General features: G+C 44.4%; 1 protein-coding gene across 3 annotated transcripts in view; it reads left to right on the forward strand.

Annotated features, from left to right (window-relative positions):
- HSPA12A (heat shock protein family A (Hsp70) member 12A) overlaps positions 1-22,626 on the forward strand; it is a 144,481-nt gene that overhangs the window by 7,086 nt on the left and 114,769 nt on the right. For 2 of the 3 annotated variants that reach the window (XM_079136622.1, XM_079136626.1), the window contains exon 2: positions 6,473-6,560. In XM_079136622.1, coding sequence (XP_078992748.1) covers positions 6,473-6,560 — 88 coding nt within the window. Of the gene's footprint in view, positions 1-6,235; positions 6,299-6,472; positions 6,561-22,626 lie in introns of all 3 variants that reach the window. The other variant, XM_079136623.1, reaches the window with a different exon arrangement.

Genomic DNA, 22,626 nt, shown 5'->3' on the forward strand with positions numbered 1-22,626 from the left:
CAAAAAATTAAGATAGGACTCTTAATTATTGGCCAAGTATAGGATGGTGGTTGTTTTGTGTCCTGATTGTTATTGTCTCTTTTTTCTGCCTCGATTTGCCCTTTGGAAATGCCACCTATTTTGTTCTGTTTAAGAAGTCTGAGAATTCTCGTTCTTTCAGTATTTTTTTTTTTTTTTTTTTTAAATAAAACACTGGTCACAAATGCAGAATGAGAGTTATTTCTTGAAGAATCGTGATTTGGGGAGTACGTTCCCAGGACTTGTGTCAAATAAAATAATTTTAGGCAAATTTCTCAATACTGATTTAACTTCATCTTTTTCATTTATAACTGTCATATATAAATGATAATCATTGGATCCATTTAGGGTGACATATGTAAATGAATTGCTAAAATATAGAAATTTTGAAAATGCACCAAATTATGTTGTATTCTAACAAAGGATAATGTGATCGATCCTGACAATGTATGATTCAGTAGTAAAATTGTTATATTTTGTGGTTGTACATTCAAAACGATGGGTGGATATTACAGAAGTAGTAGTGATCAGAATCAGTCTCTCAGAAAATGATATTTCCATTAATACTTGAAGGAGAAAAGTTTGGTGAGGATGTAAGACTGGGACATTGCTAAAGTGGAATTGCTTTTAACACGTCATCGTCAGCGTGGCTGTCTTTCAACTGCTGCACTTTGCAGATGGCAAAGCGCAAGGGATTTAACACAGTTGTGCTCAGGATGGAGTGCTGAGTTGATGCTTTTAATGTGGAGGTACTTTCACTTGGAATAAATATTGAGGCAAAGCTGAGGTTTGGAGTAGAAGTTTCTGGGTGTCTTCCCTGATCCCATTTCTTTTGGTGTGCCTGTAGATGGTTCCCAGGGAAGCCGTGGAAGAAACCCAGGTTCGTGCTCTTCCATGGCCCTGTGAGCTCTAGCAACCCCCTGCCACCCCAGGCTGAGTAGGTTCAGCAGCTTCTGTTAGACTCTTGTCCGACTGAAGAACAGTCGATGGATTTAAAATATCACTAAGCTCTCCTAGGTTATCATCCTTCTCAAAGTTAACTTCCAGGCATTTGCACTCTAATCTTTTAACCTTGATGAGAATTTGAAAATGGAGAAGATGTAGAACTAACTCCCAAGGCAGGGCATTTTGTAGAGAAGAGCCATCTCGGTTAAGCTCAGATCTCTGTTCCTGCTACAGGAATTTTCTACCTTTGGAATTTTTAAAGCAGAATTCCTATTTTTAACATTTCTTTTGGGTGTTAAATGATTCCATGCCAACAGTTGCTGGGACTTAACTTGTGGATCTAATCTGAACTTTAGTTGCCTGATCTTAAATGTTTTCTTTATAGTCAAGCTGGCAGGAAAATAGAGTTCCTGTGCTGATTTTGAAAATACAGAATCAAAGTCCATCATTTTAAAGATAAGAACAAAAGGTGATAACTGTAACTTTTTTGCATTTTAAAGAATATTGAATAAACTGTTTATCACTTTATAAGCTTTAGAATAAATAGTATTCTCTGTATCATCATTTATTGCTTTACTGAAAATACAACCATTTAAAAATCTTAACTAAGACCTTTGCAAGGAAAATATTATCTGTTCAATTAATATTTTTTGTGTACTTGGGACACTCTGAAAATTGGAAAATTAGTTGCCTTTTTGGGAGAGATAATTATAAATCTGCAAAAGCCAAAGATGTAATCAAAATGAATAATTCAGAATTATATAAACTGTTTCGATTTATGTGTAAAATAGACTTTATCCCTGAATATTATTTGTTGTATGAGAACAAAAAGAATCTGTGTGTGTGTGTGTGTGTTTGACTCAGACTCGCTAAGAGCCTGCCTTGAACTTTTTACATTCTTTTTCAAGTCCTAATTCCAAGGGATAAAAAGAAAAAAAATCACTATCCTTCTTGGCACAAACTAGCCCCTGGCTGGTGGTCAGATATGTCATACACATACCTGTGTCCTCTGGGGTTAAGGCTCAGCTGTCATGTCCAGATTGGTCCATACTATGATTACATTTATGACAGATTCACGTGGCTCTTTAAGTTTAGACTTGGGGATTGTGTACCTCATGTCTCCTGTCCCATCTGTTTTTGACAAAATGTGTAAGGAAGATTTTAGGCTTTGTTTAGAGGAGGCATCTGTAACTGGTCCTGGGAATCAGCCGCACTCGTGTTATTAGTTAAGCGCATCCATTTTAGTGGGCTAGTTTTAAGTAAGCTGGGACTCTGGAAGGATATGATTGGAGGAAGGGGCTGTGATCTGCAGCAGGCTGAGAACACCAGGAGTATGGGAAATTCCTTGGGTTACTCAGTGCTCTCTGACTTTTGAAAGAAAGGAAGCTTTGCAGATGGAATTCTAAAAAAAATCAAAGGGAACAAAAAAGTGAACCAAGCCTCCTCCTGGAGGAGGGAGTGGCTTGTGCTCATGCAGCCTCAGTGATGTCTGACCGCAGCATACGCGCTGTGGTCGAAATCTTCATCTAGAACGATCCAGTGTATTCTGCAGAGGCATAAAACTGTACAGTCTTGTTCTTTCCTTAGCTGATGGTTCTGTGTTAATTCAGGAACTCTAAAGCAAAGCTCAGATTGACATCGTTTTCTAACTGGAAAATACATGCACCTTCTATATTGAATACAAATGTTTCAATGGGTACTTTTACCTATCTGCTCGAAGTTACCTTTTTGTTCTTGTATAAAGGATCTTAGCATTTCTGTATGTTAAGTTTTGGTGGATGAGATATTTGTCTGTAACAAATGTAAACACATGGATATACCAAGTAAATAAAGTGATCAGGTTTAAGTGTCTGTGACTCTCACTACATAGTAAATTTACAGATCCGCATTAAGAAGTGTTAGCAGTTACCACTCAGACCATCACACATTAGTCTGGGGTATAATCCTCATCACTCTGAGTACATTTAATTAGTTTGGTGTACATGGACACAAAAATAATGCAACATTTGAAAATGCGTGCTTTTAGTTTTAAATGCCTGCCCAGCTTCTTTATAAGCCCCATTTAGTATGAAGTTCAAATATACTTAGCTGGAGGATAATTCCTGCCTTGTGGAGTCAGGTGGTTTAGAATGTGCTACGAGATCCCAAGAAGAGCATGCTGTAAAGCAGGATCTCGTTGTTGGGGAACTTTGGATGCTGGTCAGACCTCTTGCGTTATGCACAAATGCAGCAGAGGAGGATGCCGGAGTGGGGCCAGTCCTGTGGCTGCTGTCAGATCAGACGTCATTCCTCTGATGTGGAGCACGCTTGCCTTGTTTTCCTCCTCTCCAAATGTTCCCCTTTACTTCCTCAAGAAATGTGGTGAACTGGTATTGAAACTGTGCACACACACACTCTCACTCGGGGAGTCCTGAGGAGGACCAGCAGCAGGCTGGCCACCCTTTGGCTCCTTCCCAGCCAGAGAGCCGGAGAGCCTCCTTCACAGGCCTCCCCTGTGCATTCCAGCTTCCTGAGCTGTTCTTTGCCAGTGGGGGATTGGATTTACCCCATGATCTTCCAGGCTCCCCTGTTCTTGAACTAAACTCAACCCACTTTCCTGTCCTGATCTCCTAACTAATAGGCAAAGTTGCTGGGAATAATCTTGTAGTCGTATTTACCACTCATTTGTCTATTTCCCATCATGTATTTTTTTTATAAGAGACTATCTAAACTTTCTTAGAGCCAGGCAGAACTTTTGAGTTCCTTTAATTCTCTATTTTATCTAGTTCTACATTAATTGTCTGATTTTATCTCTGATTATTTCTTTTTATAGACAAAAATGAAAGATCTTCCAATATAAGTTAAAATTTAAGTTCCTAGTTAAAGGCTTTCAACCTAATTCTACATATCCAGGAATTGGTTTACTTAATGGGCTTAAATTTAAAGACCCCTCCCTTTTATATTCTCACTATATAAGGAAAAATATCTTTTAATGTTATGCATTTTGGTATTGTATGTGTGATTGCCCTGAGTGTCCTGTATAATCTTGCAATATTAAAGAACTTTAAAATATAAAATCCCAAGTCCCTAAATTCCAAGGGAAAAAAAAAAAGCGACACCTATATACAATTATGGAACTCGTACCATGACCTTTCACAGCGTTTAAATGTAAAAAGTCCTACAGCTTTTCAGATTTATAATTGTAAATGGTCTTTTTATAGCTCAGTGCCCTTTGTCAAGAAGCGGGCGGATGTTTTCACCTTCTTAAGAAACTACAGTAATAACCACTTCTCCTGCCCTAAGCTCATCAGCTACCCCCCAAAAATCTGTGGCTTATCTGGATGAAAGGTGATTCACCTGAAGCTTTGTTCCCAAATTGGTCACTGGCAGCAGGATGTGCAGCAAGTGGTGCTTCCCACCAATTACCTTGAAAAAGTCTCTCTCAGATACAAGCCAAGGCTCTCACCTGTCGGAGGAAATGACATCACTGTCAGGCTTCATGTTTATTTCCCTGGCAGATTCCTGCCTATCGAAAAGTGATTTTTTTCCCCCAGGTGAATTACTCCCACACATTGGCGTGGCAACAACTATTTAACAAAGCTATTTACGAAAACTCCTCAAGTGTGTGGTCCCCATTCCCACAGTGTGTCACTGCTGCCGCCAAGTGACAGGTCAGAAATATCAGCAAACCTTAGACAACTAGAGCATCATTCCCTGCTCCCCGAACCAAGGCCCCTGCCGGCTCCTGGGTGAGAGTATCATTTTCTTCTCTCTTCTAACTTGTCCCCATAGGTGTCTTTCTGAACCCATGGGTGATTAAGAAAATAATTTCTTTTTCTGAATGAAAATATCTAATTTCAGTGTTGAGGGAGTTTTTGCTTTTGTTTTTGATGTATTTGGTGAGTTTCCCACACTTGTGCAAAAAATCACACTATACCACCAGAGTATAAAAAAAAAAAATCCGTCACACCCAAAACTTGTAACTCTCAGGACACAGGGAGTACTTGGGGCTGAATGCAGACTGTTCTCTTTAGCAACCTCATTCTTGAACTGGGCTAAGAGCTTTTCAATTGCTGTGACATTTTCAGCCAGGGAAGTAGTAGTAGTTGCTGCAGAGCAGTGTTTTACAGGCAATTACTTTATATGATCAATGGAGCAATTCCCCTTCTAGAAAGGAACCAAAGCGATCAAGTTAAATCATTAAAGAGCGAAAGACAGAGCGGGAGAAAGGATTCATCTCATTAGCAGGTGCCAGTGCTGCAGGCTCTGCGGTGGCGGCAAACAATGTCACTGGCCCTTTAAGACAATGACTGTGCTCCCTCCACTATTGCCCCCCTCCCCTGTAGCTGTTGACAGGTCTAAACCTCCCGAGCAGCCCATTGTGGCCACAGTAGGAGGCACCTGCAGAAAATGTGCCAAAACCAGGCAGGGAGTGAGAGCTTTTCAATAAGCTCCGCAGCTGGAGAGGAGCCGCAATACTAAACAGCCGGGCTGGGACCAGGCATGTGATGGGAAAAGGGGTCAAACCAGACACCTCCTAGAGGCTTTCTGAGCGCTGCGCGGTTCAATTTGATGACATCTTCTAGCTGGCTTTTCTCTATTTGCTTAATATGCTGAGGTATTTAGCTTAAAAGCACTAAACGCTCCATCGTGATGAGCAGTTTCCCCTCCTCCATTTGCTGTTATTAAGGACGTTTTCCAGTATTTTCCCTCTCTTTCTGCCCCAAACTAAGATTGTTTTCTTTGGCTTCCCTCTCACGGCTAGTTACAGGCATGCAGCCCACACCACCTGCTTGGCTTTACTTATCTTTAGTTCAGGGACAAGCCCGATGCCCAGTTTAGGATCTGGGCCGCCCTTGCAAAGAGCACATCTGGAAGCCGTGTGCTTGCATTTGAACTCAGTCAACAGTCACTGCGCCTCTGTGGTGTACCCACCACCGTGTGCAGGGCTTGCCAACGGGACTGCGGCTTTGAGGCATCAGTTTTACGCGGCTGCGCTTGTCTTTGTGTATTTAAAACCCTTTTGAGAATAAGTAGAATGGGGGTGGACAGGACAGGCGGGGGGCCTGGGAGGTGCTGGTGACTTGGTGGAGTGTGCCTGGGGAAGCAAAGGGACACACTCTCCATGCCACCTCTCCAGGATAAGTGGACGAGGAGAGCCAGGTGTAGGTCCTGGGTTTTCGCAGCTCTTACCCGTGGCCTGGTCCTTCTGTGTACTACTTTCCCGTTCTCACGGTACTGGCGTCTGTTTTCTTGTCACTTGACACAGTGAGGCATTATCTCTGTCTTACAGATGAAAACATCTGAGACTCAGGGCTAAACACTTTGCCCAAGGCCACACAACAACAAGTGGGTGGTAAGTGCAAAGGGCCTCAGGAACCCACCTCCTCTGCTGTCCCCCTCACTGTCTTCTCTTCTGTCCCCGAGGCTGCCTCTTCTGACCATCAGCCAGCAGGAGTGGGTGACTTTTGAGCAACGGGGAGACGAAAAAACGACCTGTTCACCATGAAACTCTTTTCCCCTCCCACAGATGGAGAGTGTCGGCGTGTACGGATTCTGTGGGTGTAAGGCAAAGAACAAGATGAAGTGTGATTCGAGGTGGGAAATAACCGCTGCAGGTAGGAAATGAGCTCATTTGTGTAAGTATCCAACTGGCGTCTGAGAAAACCACCCCAGAACTGCGCACCTTTCCAGAGGGACTAGGTACCTGAGAACTGGCATGTTCAGGCTAAGCACTCGCAAGGCCTTGGCTAAGTCACAGCCTCATTGTCTGCTGTTTGGAATGCCAACGAGTCCGAAGACGTTTGGAAGAGGGTATTTCAGAGATACCCTTGCGTCGGGAGATGACATCCTGGGTTTTGGCCGGCCACACTCACCAGTACAGCTGATGGAGGGGCACCTGACTTCAGCCTAGCCTGGGGTGGGGGGAGTGTCATGCTGTGTCCCTGCTCTGCTCTGGTGGCCCTGGGAGATTGTCTCTGTTTAAACCCTTATAAAGGCAGGAAGAGATGGTCTCTCTGCTGTTCTGGGCTTGTTTATGCTTTAACGTCTCTCAGCTCAGAGGACCGGTCCTCTTCCTCCTTCTTTCTCCGTGCCTCCCTCCAATTCTGGAGAAAACAAGTGGACTATTCATGTAAAAAGAGAAAGAGTGAGGGGCTGCTGGTGGTAGGGGGGGATGCCACCGACAAACTCCATTGAAAGCCACTGGCTGTTCATTTACATTCACACTTTTAAAAAATGTTAACTAATGATGTTAAATGGTTTGCCAAAGGTCCTGGCAGGTCAGTTGTAGAAGTGTCATTTCTGCCTAATTAGGGCTCTTGTGGCTGCCCAGGGCCTCCCAGTGCAACTGGTGACAAGCGAGAGCTGACAGCTTCAATTGGTGCCAATAGGAAGGTTGGACCGGTCATGTTTTCCAACTCAGCCAGGTGTTTGCTGAATGGGGGAGGGGGCTTGGTGAGATCTGAGAGCTTCTATGATCCTTTTTCTTTCACTACCCCCTCCCAAGTCCTGCCCCTTTGCCTGTCTTGTCTTGTGTCAAGGTCAAGAATGGGCTTTGCTAAATCAGCAATTTGGGTTATCTCTGGGAGGTCATTAGCAATCCCAGCCCAGACGTTTCAAGTGGTCTCAGACCCCAGATGCTAGATTTTTTTTCTCCCTAAAAATCAGAGAGTAGGAAAAGAAAAGGAATGTTTTAGGTAATAAACAACAGTAGCAAGAAAAACAAAACAGAAAATCTACACAGAAAGCTCTTGGTAACCGTTAAAGTGTTAAACTTTTGAAGACATTGCAAATAATAAAACTGTTTATAGGGAAAACAGCTGAAGTATTCTGATCAGCACCTTAAATATCTGAAAGAAGAAAAGAAGATAATGAAAAAAAAATTCTAGACTGATTAATGGATTGGATAGTGCCTGTCACATAGTAGATGCCTACTAAATAGTTTTTTGTTTGATTTGATTTTTCAGGAGAAAAATGATTATCTGAGAGACCAAAAAATGATTGATAGTGGTGAGGTACTCCTGGTTTTTCTTGCTTGTTCTAACTATTGTGAAATGTTCTTTGAATTTCTTAACTGACCATAAAGTACCTGCAAAGTTGGAGTCCCACATTATGGGCTGATATGACTCTTGCTTTCTGTTTTGTTTTCTTTTGATAACAACATAAACCAAGCATAATGTCACCCCCAGGCTGCAGCAACTACAACACAAGGAGGTGGTCCCATGGCCATGATGGGACATCTGTGTCCAGCTCTTGGACTTGGCACTCCGGCGGGTCCTGCAGGGATGATGGCACTCCTTGGCTGGGCCTGAGTTGAACTCACCTGCACTTGAGCACACACATTCACGTGCACATGCAGGCACGTCCGAGGGTCTGTGAAGCTGTGACAGCAGGATTAACACATGGGCATTTGGGGAGAATGCTGCATTAAAATTAAAGGAAAAAAATGAAACGGAAAACCCACTGTTTGTTGTATGAAAATCTAAGCCCCAGTCCGGAGGCAGTCCTGCAAAGAAGGGAGGTCTAAAAGGAAGGCAGCCGAAGCTCTGAGGTCTCCTCTTCCTTTCCTTGTCTGAAGACCCCCTTGCCCACTTACTGCTTCTCTTTTCTCTACCATGAGATGGTGCAGATTTGGGCCAGAAAAAGTAGATTGTCTGTTTTTGCCCAGGAGCGTTGTGAAGGTGAAGTGAGGCGGCCTACGTGAGCACACCCAGGACCATACTGGGATGTGCCAGGTGCGCCCTGCAGGGACTCCCTCCCCGCCTCACAGGTCCCTTGTGGTTGCAGCCACCCTCTGTGGTGTGAAGTTACCTTCTCAGTCTGCTAGCAGGTGAGCTGCTGAGCGAAGACAGAGACCAGAGCTGACTGGGCTCTGCCTCTTCAGTGTCTGGTATGGAGGCTATCTGGGACACATTTGCAGGAGAAATAAATAGCATTGACTAATCAGCTGACCTCATGAATGATGAGTGAACAGATTGATCTAGACGTAGTCTAGCAGTTTCATTGACAGACTCACACACTGCACTACCAGGGTCCTCCTTTGTCACCAACTTCCCTTTGCATGTTTGCCCTGTCCTGTTTGTTCTGCCCCTTTCATGCCACAGCACGTGTTCTTTTTCCTCTTCCTGGGTGACCTTCTTGCCTCTCGTGCTACTCCTATGGACTATTATTTCTCATATAGTTTTTGTCCAGGGCATTCTTTGCTCCTGGGAACCGTTCTGACCCCTTCTTGGCTCTGCCTCCCTCACCTACCTCCATCTGAGTCCTGACCTGCAAAACTGTAATTGCTGCCTACACTCGGAGGGCCAATGATTTGGGTGACTCTCCTAAGTGCTAAAAAGTGGCCACTTAAGACTCTCCTTGTGGTTGGGAAGATGAGTATTTAAAAATCATTCTGGAAAGCCCTCCACCGCCTCCAGATCAGCATGGGAAAATAAGCCAATTAGTTACGAAAACTAAAACAAACAAAGAGCTTTTGAAGACTTGTGAACAGAGGAAAGATGGTGCAGATGAACAGGCCTCTACTTTATGGCATAATGCCCTCCGGGGGTATTCATGAGCTCTGCGTGATCCCCATGGTGACCCTGCCCTCATAAGGTGAAATTACCTTCAGCTGGATATCGCCTAAACCTTCTGATGGGCAGATCTGAGTTGTTATTCTATTGTTAAGGGTTTGGGGGTGGCCCTTCCAGAGCTGGCTCGCCTCTCTTTGACGGTGAACTCTTACTTGGGTACTGATGTGCAGGCAGTTCTCTGGACATGCTGGGATGTTTCATGCCTCAGAGCCTTTGAACAGGCTCTTCCTTATCCTCAGAATAAGCCTTTCTCCCTTTTGTTCTCCTGACAAGCACCTGTTCCTAGGGAAGATTCACCTCCATCCCACCTCTGCCACGAAGCTGCTCCTGATCCTCCCCAAGCGAGATTGACCTTTCTTCTTTTGTGCCGCTACAGAACCTTAGGTTCTTGATCATTGTAACAGTAATCATAGTAATCATGACAGCTTCTTTTTACTGAGGGACTCTGGCTGCCAGGACGCGTCAGGCTTTCCCCTGGTGTACCATGGAAGCTGCCCACCCAATGACAGAGGCACTATTGGGGATCTTTATTTTGATGATGAAGATCCTGCAGTTCAAGTTGCATGTTTGATGTTGCACTGGTTCAAAGTGATGGGGCCAGGAGCTGGACCAGCCAGAAGGGCTGACTGAAGTCCTTGTCATCAACTATCCTCAATACAGAGCCACCAAGTCATGCTGCCTCCCTTTATAAGTGCCACCATGCTGATAGATTGTGTGTTTGGGTTTTTAGTTTGTCCCTTCCCTGGATGGCGAGCTCCTTGAGACTGGTGACACTTACTGAAGTTTGTGTCCTGGTGCCCAGCCTAGGGCCAACACATGGCAGAAACTCTTAATGTTCATCAAATATTAAAAAATTGAAATGAACTGGACTGTATATGTGTATGTATGTGTATATGATATGCAATTCTCCCCACCTGCCCTTGCTCTTTACATATACATATAAATGTATGCATGTATACATAACACAATATATGCATATTCACTATGTATTTCTATACATGTATATGCATATTTTATGTATACACATTTATATACATATACATATATCCCTGTCTTCTTGCTTTATATATGACTATACACACGTGTTTAATGTACACATGTATAACATATATACCATGCCCATAGAGATATATGTACCAAATTTTACACATATAGCTGTGCACATGAATTAACATATCCTCATACTTATAAAGAGAGCAAGAGAGGTGGGGAGAGAGGAGCAGTTGCAGCCTCTTGGAATATACCTGTGTTATCTGGTCTCTCTGACTCTGCGTCCTGCGTTCCTCTGGCCTCCTTGTAGCTGGGATGATGCAGTGTGCGTCTTGGCCCTTGGGGTCCTCCAGACAGACTTCTGAGCTCTCAAAGTCCTGCCCGGTTGCATCATGGTGTGTTTGGGTCAGCAAGTTCAACAGAGGAGGAGAAAGCCCAGATGGAACAGTATTCTTGAGCTTTCTCCCTGCACTGTCTCAGGTAGTGACAAGTCCTCCTTTGTTCAAGCCTTTCCTCTCATCATTCAGTCCCCTCAGTCTGTCCTTGTTAATGACGGTGGGCACAGGTGTCCTCCTCTGCCACAAACACCCACAGTGCCCTCCTGTAGTGGGCCAGGCTGACTCATGACCAAGTGCCTGAGCACAAACCAAGGCTTTACTAGGACTCGAGCTGAACGGAGCTCTGGGGAGTTGGGTGGAGTTCCAGGACAGCACCCTCTCTCTCACCCTCTGTTGCTGGTCTCGTTGCTCTTGGTAGGAAAGAGTTTGCATGCCATTTATGTACAAGGGCCTTAGCCCTGCCCTTCCTGCTTTGCTGCAGCCCCTGAGCCCTTCTGGCCTTCTGTTCTGACATGCAGCACTCTAGCAGGGTATGGTGGCTTGGATGAAAACATGGTAACTGGTACGGTGGAGTTCCTCATGCTTTGGCACCAAAGGAGTCCAGATTGCAGTGCTGAGCCAGCTGGTACCTCTGTAGGAGTGACATGACTGGGAGGATTTCCGTTCAATTGTTAAAAATACTTGCAAACATTTAGCATTCTTCCATGAACATCAGAACTTGTGGTTATATATAAAAATAACTTTCTGAAGTACACCTTTATATATCCTCGATGCAGGCCTGGCCTGGACACCTGCCTATGTAATCACACAAGGGCCTTGACACAGTCTGATGCTCTGCTGTTGTCATCTTGAACTTGATGTATTTGTTTTGTGGTGCTGGGGATGGAATCCAGGCCTTGCACACGCCAGGCATGTCCTCTACCGCTGACCTACATCTGCAGCCCCTTGAATGAGGGGTCCCGCATTTTCATTTTGCAGAGTCCCCTAAATTATGTGACCCCTTTGGGGGTCATGCCACCTATCTGGATGGCAAGGTGTGGAGTTATGGCTCTAAAACCTTAACATGAATTAATCTATTCCAGCCCGGCTAGGTGGCAGGAGGGCCTGGGAGTTCTTTCAGAAAGGAGTCTGGGCTGGAGGAAGTGGAGGTGGGAGGAGCCAGCCAGGCCTAGCAGTGGTCTTGATGTCTGTCTACCAAGGGTGAAGAGGTGAACGGTCATCCTGTAATTCCTCTGCAGTCAAGCTTCCCAGAGCCCCGTGGTTGGCCTGGAAATACCAAGTCAGTTGACCAAGATTATTGGCTTGTTTGAAGCCTACGGGAAAAAAATATCCCTAAATTTCGAAATGGGTTTTTCTTTTTCAAATGTGTAACATACATTCATGTTGCAGCTCTTCGTTTCTAATTTCCTTTTGCTTATATAACCCTCTGTCTTATTCTACAAGAGACTTTTTAGACATGCATCATAATAAGATGATAGGCTTAACAGATACTGTTGAGTAACAGGACTGACAGGGAACCAGAGCAGAGTCAATGGTAAGCTCACTGCCACAAGGTCCTGTTGACTTAAAAGGTGGGCCACCAACGTGTCCTCAGCTTCCTAACAGCAGAACAAAGAGACACCAGTGGTCAGCTGCACTTGGGTGGGGTCGGGGAGGCAGGAAGCAAGTCTGCACTTGGCCTCCACTGTCTGCCCTGGAGGAGGTAGAGATATCTTGGGATTAAGTTGGGCATTCTAGGAATCTGTTTGCCTGAGGGACCAAGTAATCTGTCTCTTGAAAATCCCAAGACAGTCCCCAGTGAAGCTTCATTTGAGTACAGGGAAATTTTGAGTATAGTGGGTCGTTTGCATCCTTTAGTCCCATATCAGTGGATTTAATCAACTAAGCGTGGATGGAAATATTTTGGGGAAAAGTGTGCAAAAGCATTGAACATGTATACTCCTTTGATCTTGTCATTTCTTCCGAACAATATGGCATAGCAGTTATTTACACTGTATTAGGTATTATAAGTCATCTAGGGGGATTCAAAGTATAAAGGAAGGAATTACAGGTTACAGGGAAATACTAGGACATTCTGTAGATTTTGGTATCTGCAGGGGTCCTAGAACCACTCCCACCTGGATAACGAGGGATGACCGTGCTTCATGGTGTCCTGTCACTCAGACTGTCCCCCATCTACCTGAAACCTGGGTGGGACTTGAGCAAACAGCACACAAAAGCTCCTCGCTCCTCTACGCCACCTGGCAGCAGCGGCGGTGAGCCCGGCGCTGGCAGTGTTGGTGGCACTTGCGTGGTGGCAGTGGCACCAGCACTGGCGGTGGCGGTGGCACCAGCACTAACAGCACCTGTACCAGCAGGAGAGGTGGCCCCAGCTCCTTTGAAGTGGACACAGCAACATAGCAGCAGCAACCAGTGTGTGGGGGGCAAGTGGCCAGAAGTGGCCAAGCATGGCCTATAACAGCATGGCCTGTGAATGGCTCTTGGGTGACAGAGGCCTGGACAGTGGGAGACATGGAGAGTCATAACCAAGGAGGTGTTTGGGGCTCCCTCTCAAGGAAGACTTCTCCAATAGCTGGGAGGAGTAGGAGCCAAAGAAAATCTCTCGATGCTATCAAAGTGACCCATTGTTAGCCTTAGAATATGGTGACCCATGGAGATGGGAGTGACATGAGATTCAGAGCTTTCGTAAGGGACTAAGAGAAGCTCAGTTTCCCCTAGTGGGCAGCTGAGAGTACATCCTTCATGAGCCAGTCGTTCCAGAGACTCTGCGGGACCCCTGCTGGGTTCTGGGGGAGATCCCTGGGTCCAAGTCTGGCTCTGCCACTCACTAGTCTATGATCTTAAGCAAGTCTCATGATTTCTCCCACCCCCAGTTTCCCTGTCTGTGATATGAAATGTGGATAATATGAAGGTTTAGGAGCAAGTGCACCTGGAGTGTTGAGCGCAGTGCCTGGCACACACCAAGCATCCAGTGACATCCCCCATTAACTGAAGTACTGGTGGTCAGCATGGTGGGGCGCTGCATCCACGAGACCCAGGCCCCACCATGCTACCATGCTCATCGCGTGGGGAGAGGTTACAGGTGATTTGGTTAAATTACTTTTCTTATCTGCTTTTTAGGATTTCTTCAGTATAAATGAACTATTTGTAAGATTTTAAAATGGAAGGGGAGACATCCCATCTCGTCATCTCTTTGGGGCCTTCCTTGGCTCCGTGGGTGATACCTCAGTCCCTGGCTGCTTGGACAGCTCCAGGGCAGGGAGGTGCGGCTGCATTCGGGACAGCCCATTGCGTCCGTTGTCAACCCTGACTCTCAGGAGGTTGTTTGTGACACTTATGCTTCATTCATCTCTCAGTTAACAAATACTTGAGTGCCTCCTAAATGCCAGGCATGGAGATAGGTTTTGGGGAGATGAATGAAACAGGAACCAGTCCCTAGATGGGACTGGTTATTTAATGAGGTCTTCAGACTGTCATCTAATAATTCTATGACTGTCACCACCAATGGCAGTGCTTTGAAGGTGAGGAACATGGACAATGAACAGCAAAAGTGAGGGGTGAGGGCACAAAGGGCGGCTTCTCTGGGGGGTGACAGGCTGCGATATGAATGGGGCCTCAGGTTCTTGGATGTGTGGGGTGGGGGGTTGAGCAGAGGCTGCCTCGGGGCCGCGGAGATCTGCTCCCCTTTCTCCCCTTTCCACATGATAGAGCTGCATCTCTTTGAAGATGCCTTCTCCCCTGGAGTCTTTCCATTTTACTTTTCTTCCTGGGATGGGATGCCACACATTCTGAGATCCAGTGTGTTCACACCCCCACCCTTTTTAAAAATCATGGCTTCTTTGAGCTGTAATTCATTCGCCTACTGCATCGTCCCCTCCTTCAAAGGTGTGACTCAGGGAGTTGTCACATGTCACAGTTCGGCAGCCGTCACCACAGCCAGGTCTAGAATATTTCCATTCTTCCCACAAGAAACACTGTACCCATCAAGAGTCACTGTTCCTTCATTTCCCCCTCAAAACTCCAGCCCTGGGAAGCCACTAATGGCTTCCTATTGCTATAGATCTGTTTATTCTTGTCTTTTTAAATATATTTTTTAGTTGTCAATGGATCTGTTACTTTTATTTATTTATATGTGGTGCTGAGGATCAAAGCCAGGGCCTCACACATGCCAGGCTCTACCACTGAGACACAACTCCAGCCCCGATTTGTTTATTCTTGACATGTCATATAAATGCAATTAAATTGTAGGCTGTATTTCTTTTTTTAGCATAATGTTCGTATTGTAGTACATATCAGTACTTCTTTTTATTGCTGAATAGTATCCCATTGTGTGTGTGTATATATATACATATATGTATATATCATATTTTATTATCAGTTGATGGACATTTAAGTTGTTTCCATGTTTAAACTATTGTGAAGAATGCTGATGTGAACATTCATGTACAAGTTTTTATGTGGACATATCTTTTCACTTCTCTTGGGTATATACATAGGAGTGTATACCCATAGGAGTGGAATTGCTGGGTCATATAGTAATTCTGTTTAACCTTTTGAGAATCTGCCAGACCATTTTCCATAGTGTCTGCACCATTTTATGTTCCACCAGCAGAGTCTGAGGGTCCTGATGTCTCCACGTCCTTGCCAACACTTTATGTTATCTGTGTTTTTGGTTATTATCTTCCTCATGGATGCAAAGTGACAACTCATTGATTTGCGTTTCACTGATACTTTATGATACTAGCATCTCCTCATGTACTTAGTGGACATTTGTATTTCTTCTCTGGAGAAATGCCTGTTCAAATCCTTTGGCCCAATGTTAAATTGGGTGATTTCTTTTTACTACTGATGTGTAAGAGTTCTTTATATATACTAAAAACAACTTCCTTGTAGTATGTATTATTTGCATTTTTTCCCATTCTGTGGGTTGTCTTCTCACCTTCTTGATGATGTTTTTTAAAAGACAGAAGCTTTCAGTTTCAGCTAATTCCAGTGTATCCATCTTTTTCTCCATGCTTGTGCTTTTGGTGTTAAAGCTAAGAAGCCACTGTGGAATAATAAGGTTCACAAAATTTTATACCTATGCCTTCACCCTTATTTCTTCTAGTGAGAGTTTAATGACTTCTCATTCTGACACTCAGGTTTCTTCACCCATTTTGAGTTCTTTTTCTGTACAGGCATACCTTGGAGATATTGCTGTTCGGTTCCACATCACCACAACAGAGTGAATATCTCAATAAATCGAGTCATGTGAATTTTTGGTTTCTCAGTGTATGTAACAGTATGTTTACACTATTCGACAGTCTGTTAAGTATGAAATAACATTATTTTTGAAGTATAATATCGTAAGCTACTTTATTGCTAAAAAAAATACTAATGATGAACTGAGCTCTTGAAAAAAAATGGCACTAATAAACTTACTGGACAAAGGGTTGCCACACACTTTCAATTTGTACAAACTGAAAAATCAGTGCAGCCCAAGAAATTGAAGCACAGTCAGTTCAGGTTGTGTCTGCATATCGTGTGACAAAGTCACTTTTTGTCATGCCATTTGTTCCAGCAACTGGATGTGATATCTGGTTGTCCCGGTACCATTTATTTAAAAGACTACGGTCTCCCCGTTAAACTATCCTAATACTCTTGTCAAAAATCAGTTGACTGTGTGCCAGGCACTAAGGCACACACCTATAATCTCAAACTCCTGGGAGGTAGAGGCAGGAGAACGGTGAGTCTGAGGCCATCCTTGGTGACAGTAAGACACTGCCTCAAAAAGATACAAAAGGACTGGGGAATGCAGCTCAGTGGTAAAGTGGTCCTGGGTTCAATTCCCAGTGCATGCACACATGCCCATAAGTGCATGCACACACACACACACACATTTTAATTGACAATAACTGGAAGTTTTATTTCTGGACCCTCCGTCTGTTGCCTTGATCTACCTTTCCATCCTCATGCAGGTACCACACTATCTCGATGACTGAAGCTCCATAGTAGGTTTTGAAATCAGAAAGTAAGTTTCCAATCCTCTTCTGCTTTTTTAAGATTGTTTTGACTATTCTGGACCTCTACATTTCCATATAAATATAGGTATTGTGTTGAAACCATAGGTCAATTTGGAGAATATTGGTAATATGATAACCATATTAAAAATCTTCTGGTCCATGAATACGGAATATCCTCCCTTTTCCTTAGACCTTCCTTCATTTCCTTCAACAGTGTTTTGTAGTTTTCAGAGTTTTGTATTTCTTTTGTTAAATGTATTACTAAATATTTTATTCTTGCTTATGTTATTAAATAGATTGTTTTGTTTTCTTTCTTCTTTTTTAATGGTACTGTGGATTGAAACCAGAGGCACTTTATCACTGAGTGACATCCCCAGCCCTTTCTGTTTTTTATTTTGAGGTAGGGTCTCCCTTAGTTACTAAGGCCCTCTCTAAATTGCTGAGGCTGGCCTCAAACTTGAAATACTCCTGTCTTAGCCTCCAGAGTTGCTGGAATTACAGTTGTACATCACTGTGCCCAGCATGTGATTGTATTCTTAATTTCAATTTTGGGTTGTTCATTTCACAGTCCTTGTAAAATATGATCCCGAGAACCATCAGAGTGACATATCGCTAGTGTGATGGAGCACAAAGAAATATTGAACAGAGACTCATTATGTGTAGAAATGAGAATGCTCCATTGGATGTTCTCTGCCAAAGCTGTAGAGGAGCACAGAGAGGGACAGCCTGTCCCTGAACTTGAGGCCATGCTGCAGGTTAGTGCCCAGCACATTAAGCAGCATCTTGTTTCTCACTGTCTCTGGAACTCCATTGTTTTAAGCAACCTAACTTTGTAGCCAGGGTTCATTCCCTACAGACAAAGCTTCTGAGAGAAAAAAAAAAAAAAAATGATCTCAGAGACTTCTAAAGAGCTGGGGGAAATCATAAGCCACTAGCAGTACAAGTTTCAATTCCAGATACTTAGACCTGCCCTCCCCCCACCCCAAAAAAAGGCATATTGGGCTTTTCCTTTTGTTGATTGTAAAATAATAATAATAAATATGAAATAGGTCTGATTGGAGGGAAGGGGCGGGTAGGTTGCCATAAATACTTATTCTGTTTGAGGAAAGAATACAGTTTAGAGTTAACAATCTAGATGATTCTGGCAAACTGCAGATTTCCTTTTCAACATTCAACAGTATAGTTAATACGTATAAACAAAGAAAGATATTAAACATGGATGCCATTGTTGAAATCTCTGTTTTCTTTGGGTGACTGGTTATTTCCCCCCTCACTGGAATTATGCTAACACACCCCAGTGAGCCCTCTCCCATCGGAAACATAAAGGCCACCACAATGCAATGGCTGAGCAACTGTGTGGTTGGAAGCATTTCTTAACCCACAGCAGGAAAAGGAGTCTCTTAAACTACAATCCCCCAAACTGTGGAGGATTCCAGGTAATGTTAGACCTTGTGGCGTTTCTCATGGGAAAAGCTTACATCACCCTGAAAAGAAGGAAAGCCCTGTTTTTAAGGCATTTATTGCCAGCAGCAGGTTTTCTGGGAACCCGGCGGCTCAGGCCTTTTGCGTTCCACCTCTGAGCTGCTGCTCACCAGCAAGATGGCACCTTTTATGCTCTCAAAAGCTGCATGTCAGCCAGCCTTGGGCTGGGGAGTCAGGAGCCAGCCGTCAAGCGCCTCCTCCGCGCTCCTTCAGTGAAGTGAGTTGGCGCCGGAGATCGGGGGCGGGCGCTATTGAAAACTGCAGGGCCTCGGAGGAAAGGTCGCGAATGCACGGATCAAACGATCATTTGGAGCATCGTCGGCCTGGCACCTGGCCAACGTTCACGGCTCGGTGTGCGGGTGCGGAGACCCGCTGGCGTCCCCCGCCTCCGAGATGGCAGCGGCGCAGGCAGAACAATGGTTTCGGGGATTCATACAGTGGCTCCTCCGTCAGGGGCCGGATGATACAAATGTTGCGGGAAGAACAGATGATTCGGAGCTGGAAGGGGCTGCAGAGGTGGCGCAGGAAGGGTAAGCCAGTGGCTTCCTGCGCAAGGCCGATGTCCCCGACGGCCAAGACCCAGATCAGGCTGTGCGCTCACTAACGGCCCCCAGTCTGCACTTGCCTGGACTTTTTTTCTTTTTAATGATTATTACACATATTAATCGTACAAGTTAATGGGTTTCACCGGGACGTCCCATACAAGCTTATATCTGCTTTGATTGTGTTCACCCTCTTTTCTACTTTCAGGTTTTTGGTGCTTTTCTTTTTTTTTTTTTTTTTTTTGATCCAATCTTCTGTTGACAGACACCCATGCTAATTCCACGTCTTGGGTATTAGGAATAATGCTGCAATAAACATGAGCATGCAGGTGTCCCTTTTGTATGCTGACTTCTTTTCCTTCAGGTATACACCCAAGAATGGGTTAGATGAATCGGTGGGTAGTACTATATTTAGTTTTTTGAGGAACCTCCATGCTGACTTCCATAGTGGCTGTATTAATTCACATTCCCACCAACAGTGCATAAGGGATCCTTCTCCACACCCTCACCCGCATTGCTATTTCCTTGACTTCTCAAGCCTTGGTTTTCCTCTTTCCTAAAACGAGGGAATAATTTCCTCACCTGAGAGGATGTGCAAGAGGTCTGATGGAGGCTGTAGAGCTTGGCACAGCACCTGCCCACGCTAAATAAGTGCTCAACAAATGTGTATTCCTAAAAAGAGCACAACTCCTCCAGCTGAGGAGGAAGCTGAGGTTAAGCCAAGAGCTAGAGCAGAACATGAATCCCAGGGTGGTGCACGTTGTGTCCGGGGTGTCTTGCGTGGGAGTGCAGCTCTTCCAGCCACCTCAAAAGCAGAGGCTGAGCAGCTGGCCGGACACCCTCAGGGGAGAAGTTGTGACTGGCAGCTTCACGTGGGGGATAGAAGTGAGCAGGTCCAAAGGAGAACTGCCCACATCATCTTGGACAGTTCACACAATTTGTATGAAATGGCAACAATCTCCCAGCTCCTCTCCAGGATTTTTGTTAGTTTGTTGTATTTTATTTTTGTATGTTTGACCAGAGGCAAAGGAAATCCACTACTTTAGCCAGATTTCTATGACTCAGAGTTGGGAGAGGATGGATGGCTGACTGATTGAAAAGAGTTGATGCTAGTTAAACAAAAACAAAACCATATTGGGTTGGGATAAATTTAGAGTTCTGTACTTAGGTTTAAAAGTCAACAGCACAAGTCAACTGCATACTTACAGAAACGAGGGGGCATGTGAATGGGTGTAGGGTTTATCCTTGTTTATTGAAAAGGTAAAAATGTTCCTTCTGGGTTTCTTCCCCATCTGATGAGTTTTAGGAAATTAAATTATAGCTCTGGGACTTATTTTCCTCTCTGTAGCTTAGGCTCTGTTCTAAAAATTTAAAATATATATATGTATATTATATATAAAATCAATCATTATTTCTGTAGAGGATAGGTTGTAATAGGAAGGTGTGGGTTTTTGAGATGATACCAGTTTTGCATTGGTTTAAGGTATTCGTTCTCACGTCCCTACCTAGTGGTGGCTCAGTGGTTCCAGAAATGCCCTTCCCCGTTTGGCATGGAGCAGTCTGGTGTGGCCCTTTCACTAGGACACAGGTAGGTGGGGGATTTCTTTGCCAGCAGAGAAATTCTGGTTTTTACAGTTTAGTGAAAATTTTGAAGCCCACCATTGCCTGGAGTTTGTTACAAAGTCAAGTGGGAAAGAAGTTCAACTATGGTTGGAGGTGAATGTAGATAACAAATGTGGCTTTTTGCTTGCTGAGGTATGTCACAGGTGAGCAAGATAAGGGAAAAGACTAGGAGGCAAAAAGAAGGGTCTCTGTAGGGACCCTCATCGGCAGCCGGCTTCCTCTGTCTTACATTTCCTGTTTTCATTAGTCTTTATAATCTTCCCTGGCTTTTCCTACGCTGTCCCTGTGTGCCTTTCTCCTGAATATTTTCTTCTCACCTCTTCACAGTCACTGATCTTCTCTTCTGTTGTGTCTAATTTGCCCTTAAAACCATCTTTTGACTTCTTAATTTTACTTATTACATTTTCAGTTTTTGAAATTCCCTTTAACTCTTTTTAAACATTTGTACTAACACTCTACTGAAATTCTCCAGCTATTTCTCTATTTCTTGAACATTCCCATCAGAGCTATTTTAAAACCTATGTATGCTAATTCCAGCATCTGGAATTCCTCTGAGTTTCTATTGTCTTTTCCCCCGGCTGATTTTGATGACTTAGTTCTATTTGAGTGCTTGTCTAGTCTATTACTAGAATTTTTTTTTTATTGAATGTGAGACGTTATGTATAAAAATGTGAAAAACTCTGAAGGGGCCTCTGTCTTTTGTGGCAGATGAAGTGGGAGCTGGGGCTATACCCTGTCAAGGTCTTAGCTCTCTCACGTGTGGCTTGCTGTTGTTGGATGATCATACTTACAGGTCCTACAACTTAGCCCAGAGTGCTCACCCGGGCCCCTCTTCTCTGGCAGGTCCTTATCATTTTAAGCATCCAAAGACTGCTGGAAATTCCTCTCTGCTTTTCAAAAACATCCTGCTTAGCTTTTAGCCTTCTGCTTGGGCTAGTTTTAGAATTTGGCAAACATCTCACAGGGAAAGTGGGTTAGGGACAACTTATCTATCCTTCCTTTTCGGAGCAATCTGGGCCCCTCACATTCCTAATTTTTGTGCCTCATTCCCACGAGACCACCAGCTCTGCTGGTTGCTCTGTCTCTGTGGAGCAATCCACTGCCTGGCTCCTTCGCCGGATCCTCAGCTGCTTGCTTCATACCCAGAATCAGCAAATTCCCTGCAGTGGAAAGTGGCAGCAGAATGTCAGCTCATCTCACCATCCATTTGTCCCTTCTCTGAGATTTTTTTCCCCATAAGCCCTGGTTGCTGCTGCTTTTCCAGTTCCATGTGCAAATATTCCTGTATTTGACCTCAGCTTTCCTTGCTGGTGTGACTGCAAGGGAAGGCCTGCTGAGTCCACTCCATCTCACACAGAAGACAAAACCAGGTTTCCTGAGTGCTGTGGGAGCCCAGCTCTTTCATTAAGGCAAGGAGCAAACATACACAAAGTGTGCTTATGTTACAGTCCTCTGGAAAAGGGCCATTTCCCTAGAGGAATATAGTGGCAATGCTTCTTTCTTTCTCAGTCAGACTCTGGTTTTATTCCAGAACACACATGGCCAGATGGAGAGGGAACAGTTCCACCACATTCTGGCCTGGCCTGGCTGGGACACCTAGGGGTGACAGCTGATCAAGGGATGGGCAATAGCATGGTACAGTAAATGAAAAATGGCCTGTGAGCACTTCATAGCAGCTAATCCCCACCGGATGCCTACTGGATCCCTTCAAGATATTTAAACATCTCGACAGACTGACAGCATGAAGGTTAGTACTATTAAGTCCATTTTATATTTGGGAAACTGAGGCACAGGCAGTTTGATTATGGGACTCTCCTTCTTCACCTCACTGTCACACTGTTTTGTAATGGATGTGAAGATGTTCAGCCTGGATGGGAAGGACGAGGCTGATCACCCTTCTGAATACCCAAATGAAAGAGGAATCCAAGTTAGACCCACGGAAGGATATCAGTTAGAATTGTCCAGAGCTTGACCTTGCTTCCAAGTGAGACAAGCTCCTGGAAGGTCCAAGGAGCTGGACTGGTGGTTTGGATCCAAAGGCCCTCCCAGCAGGCAGAGTCTGAGGGCAGATAGCAGGAGTCCTGAGGAGGTGACCTGAGGGCTAAGAGTCCTAGTCTGGCTCTATGGGGAA

Source organism: Sciurus vulgaris (genome assembly GCF_902686455.1).
Source record: "Sciurus vulgaris genome assembly, chromosome: 4".
NCBI lineage: Eukaryota > Metazoa > Chordata > Mammalia > Rodentia > Sciuridae > Sciurus > Sciurus vulgaris.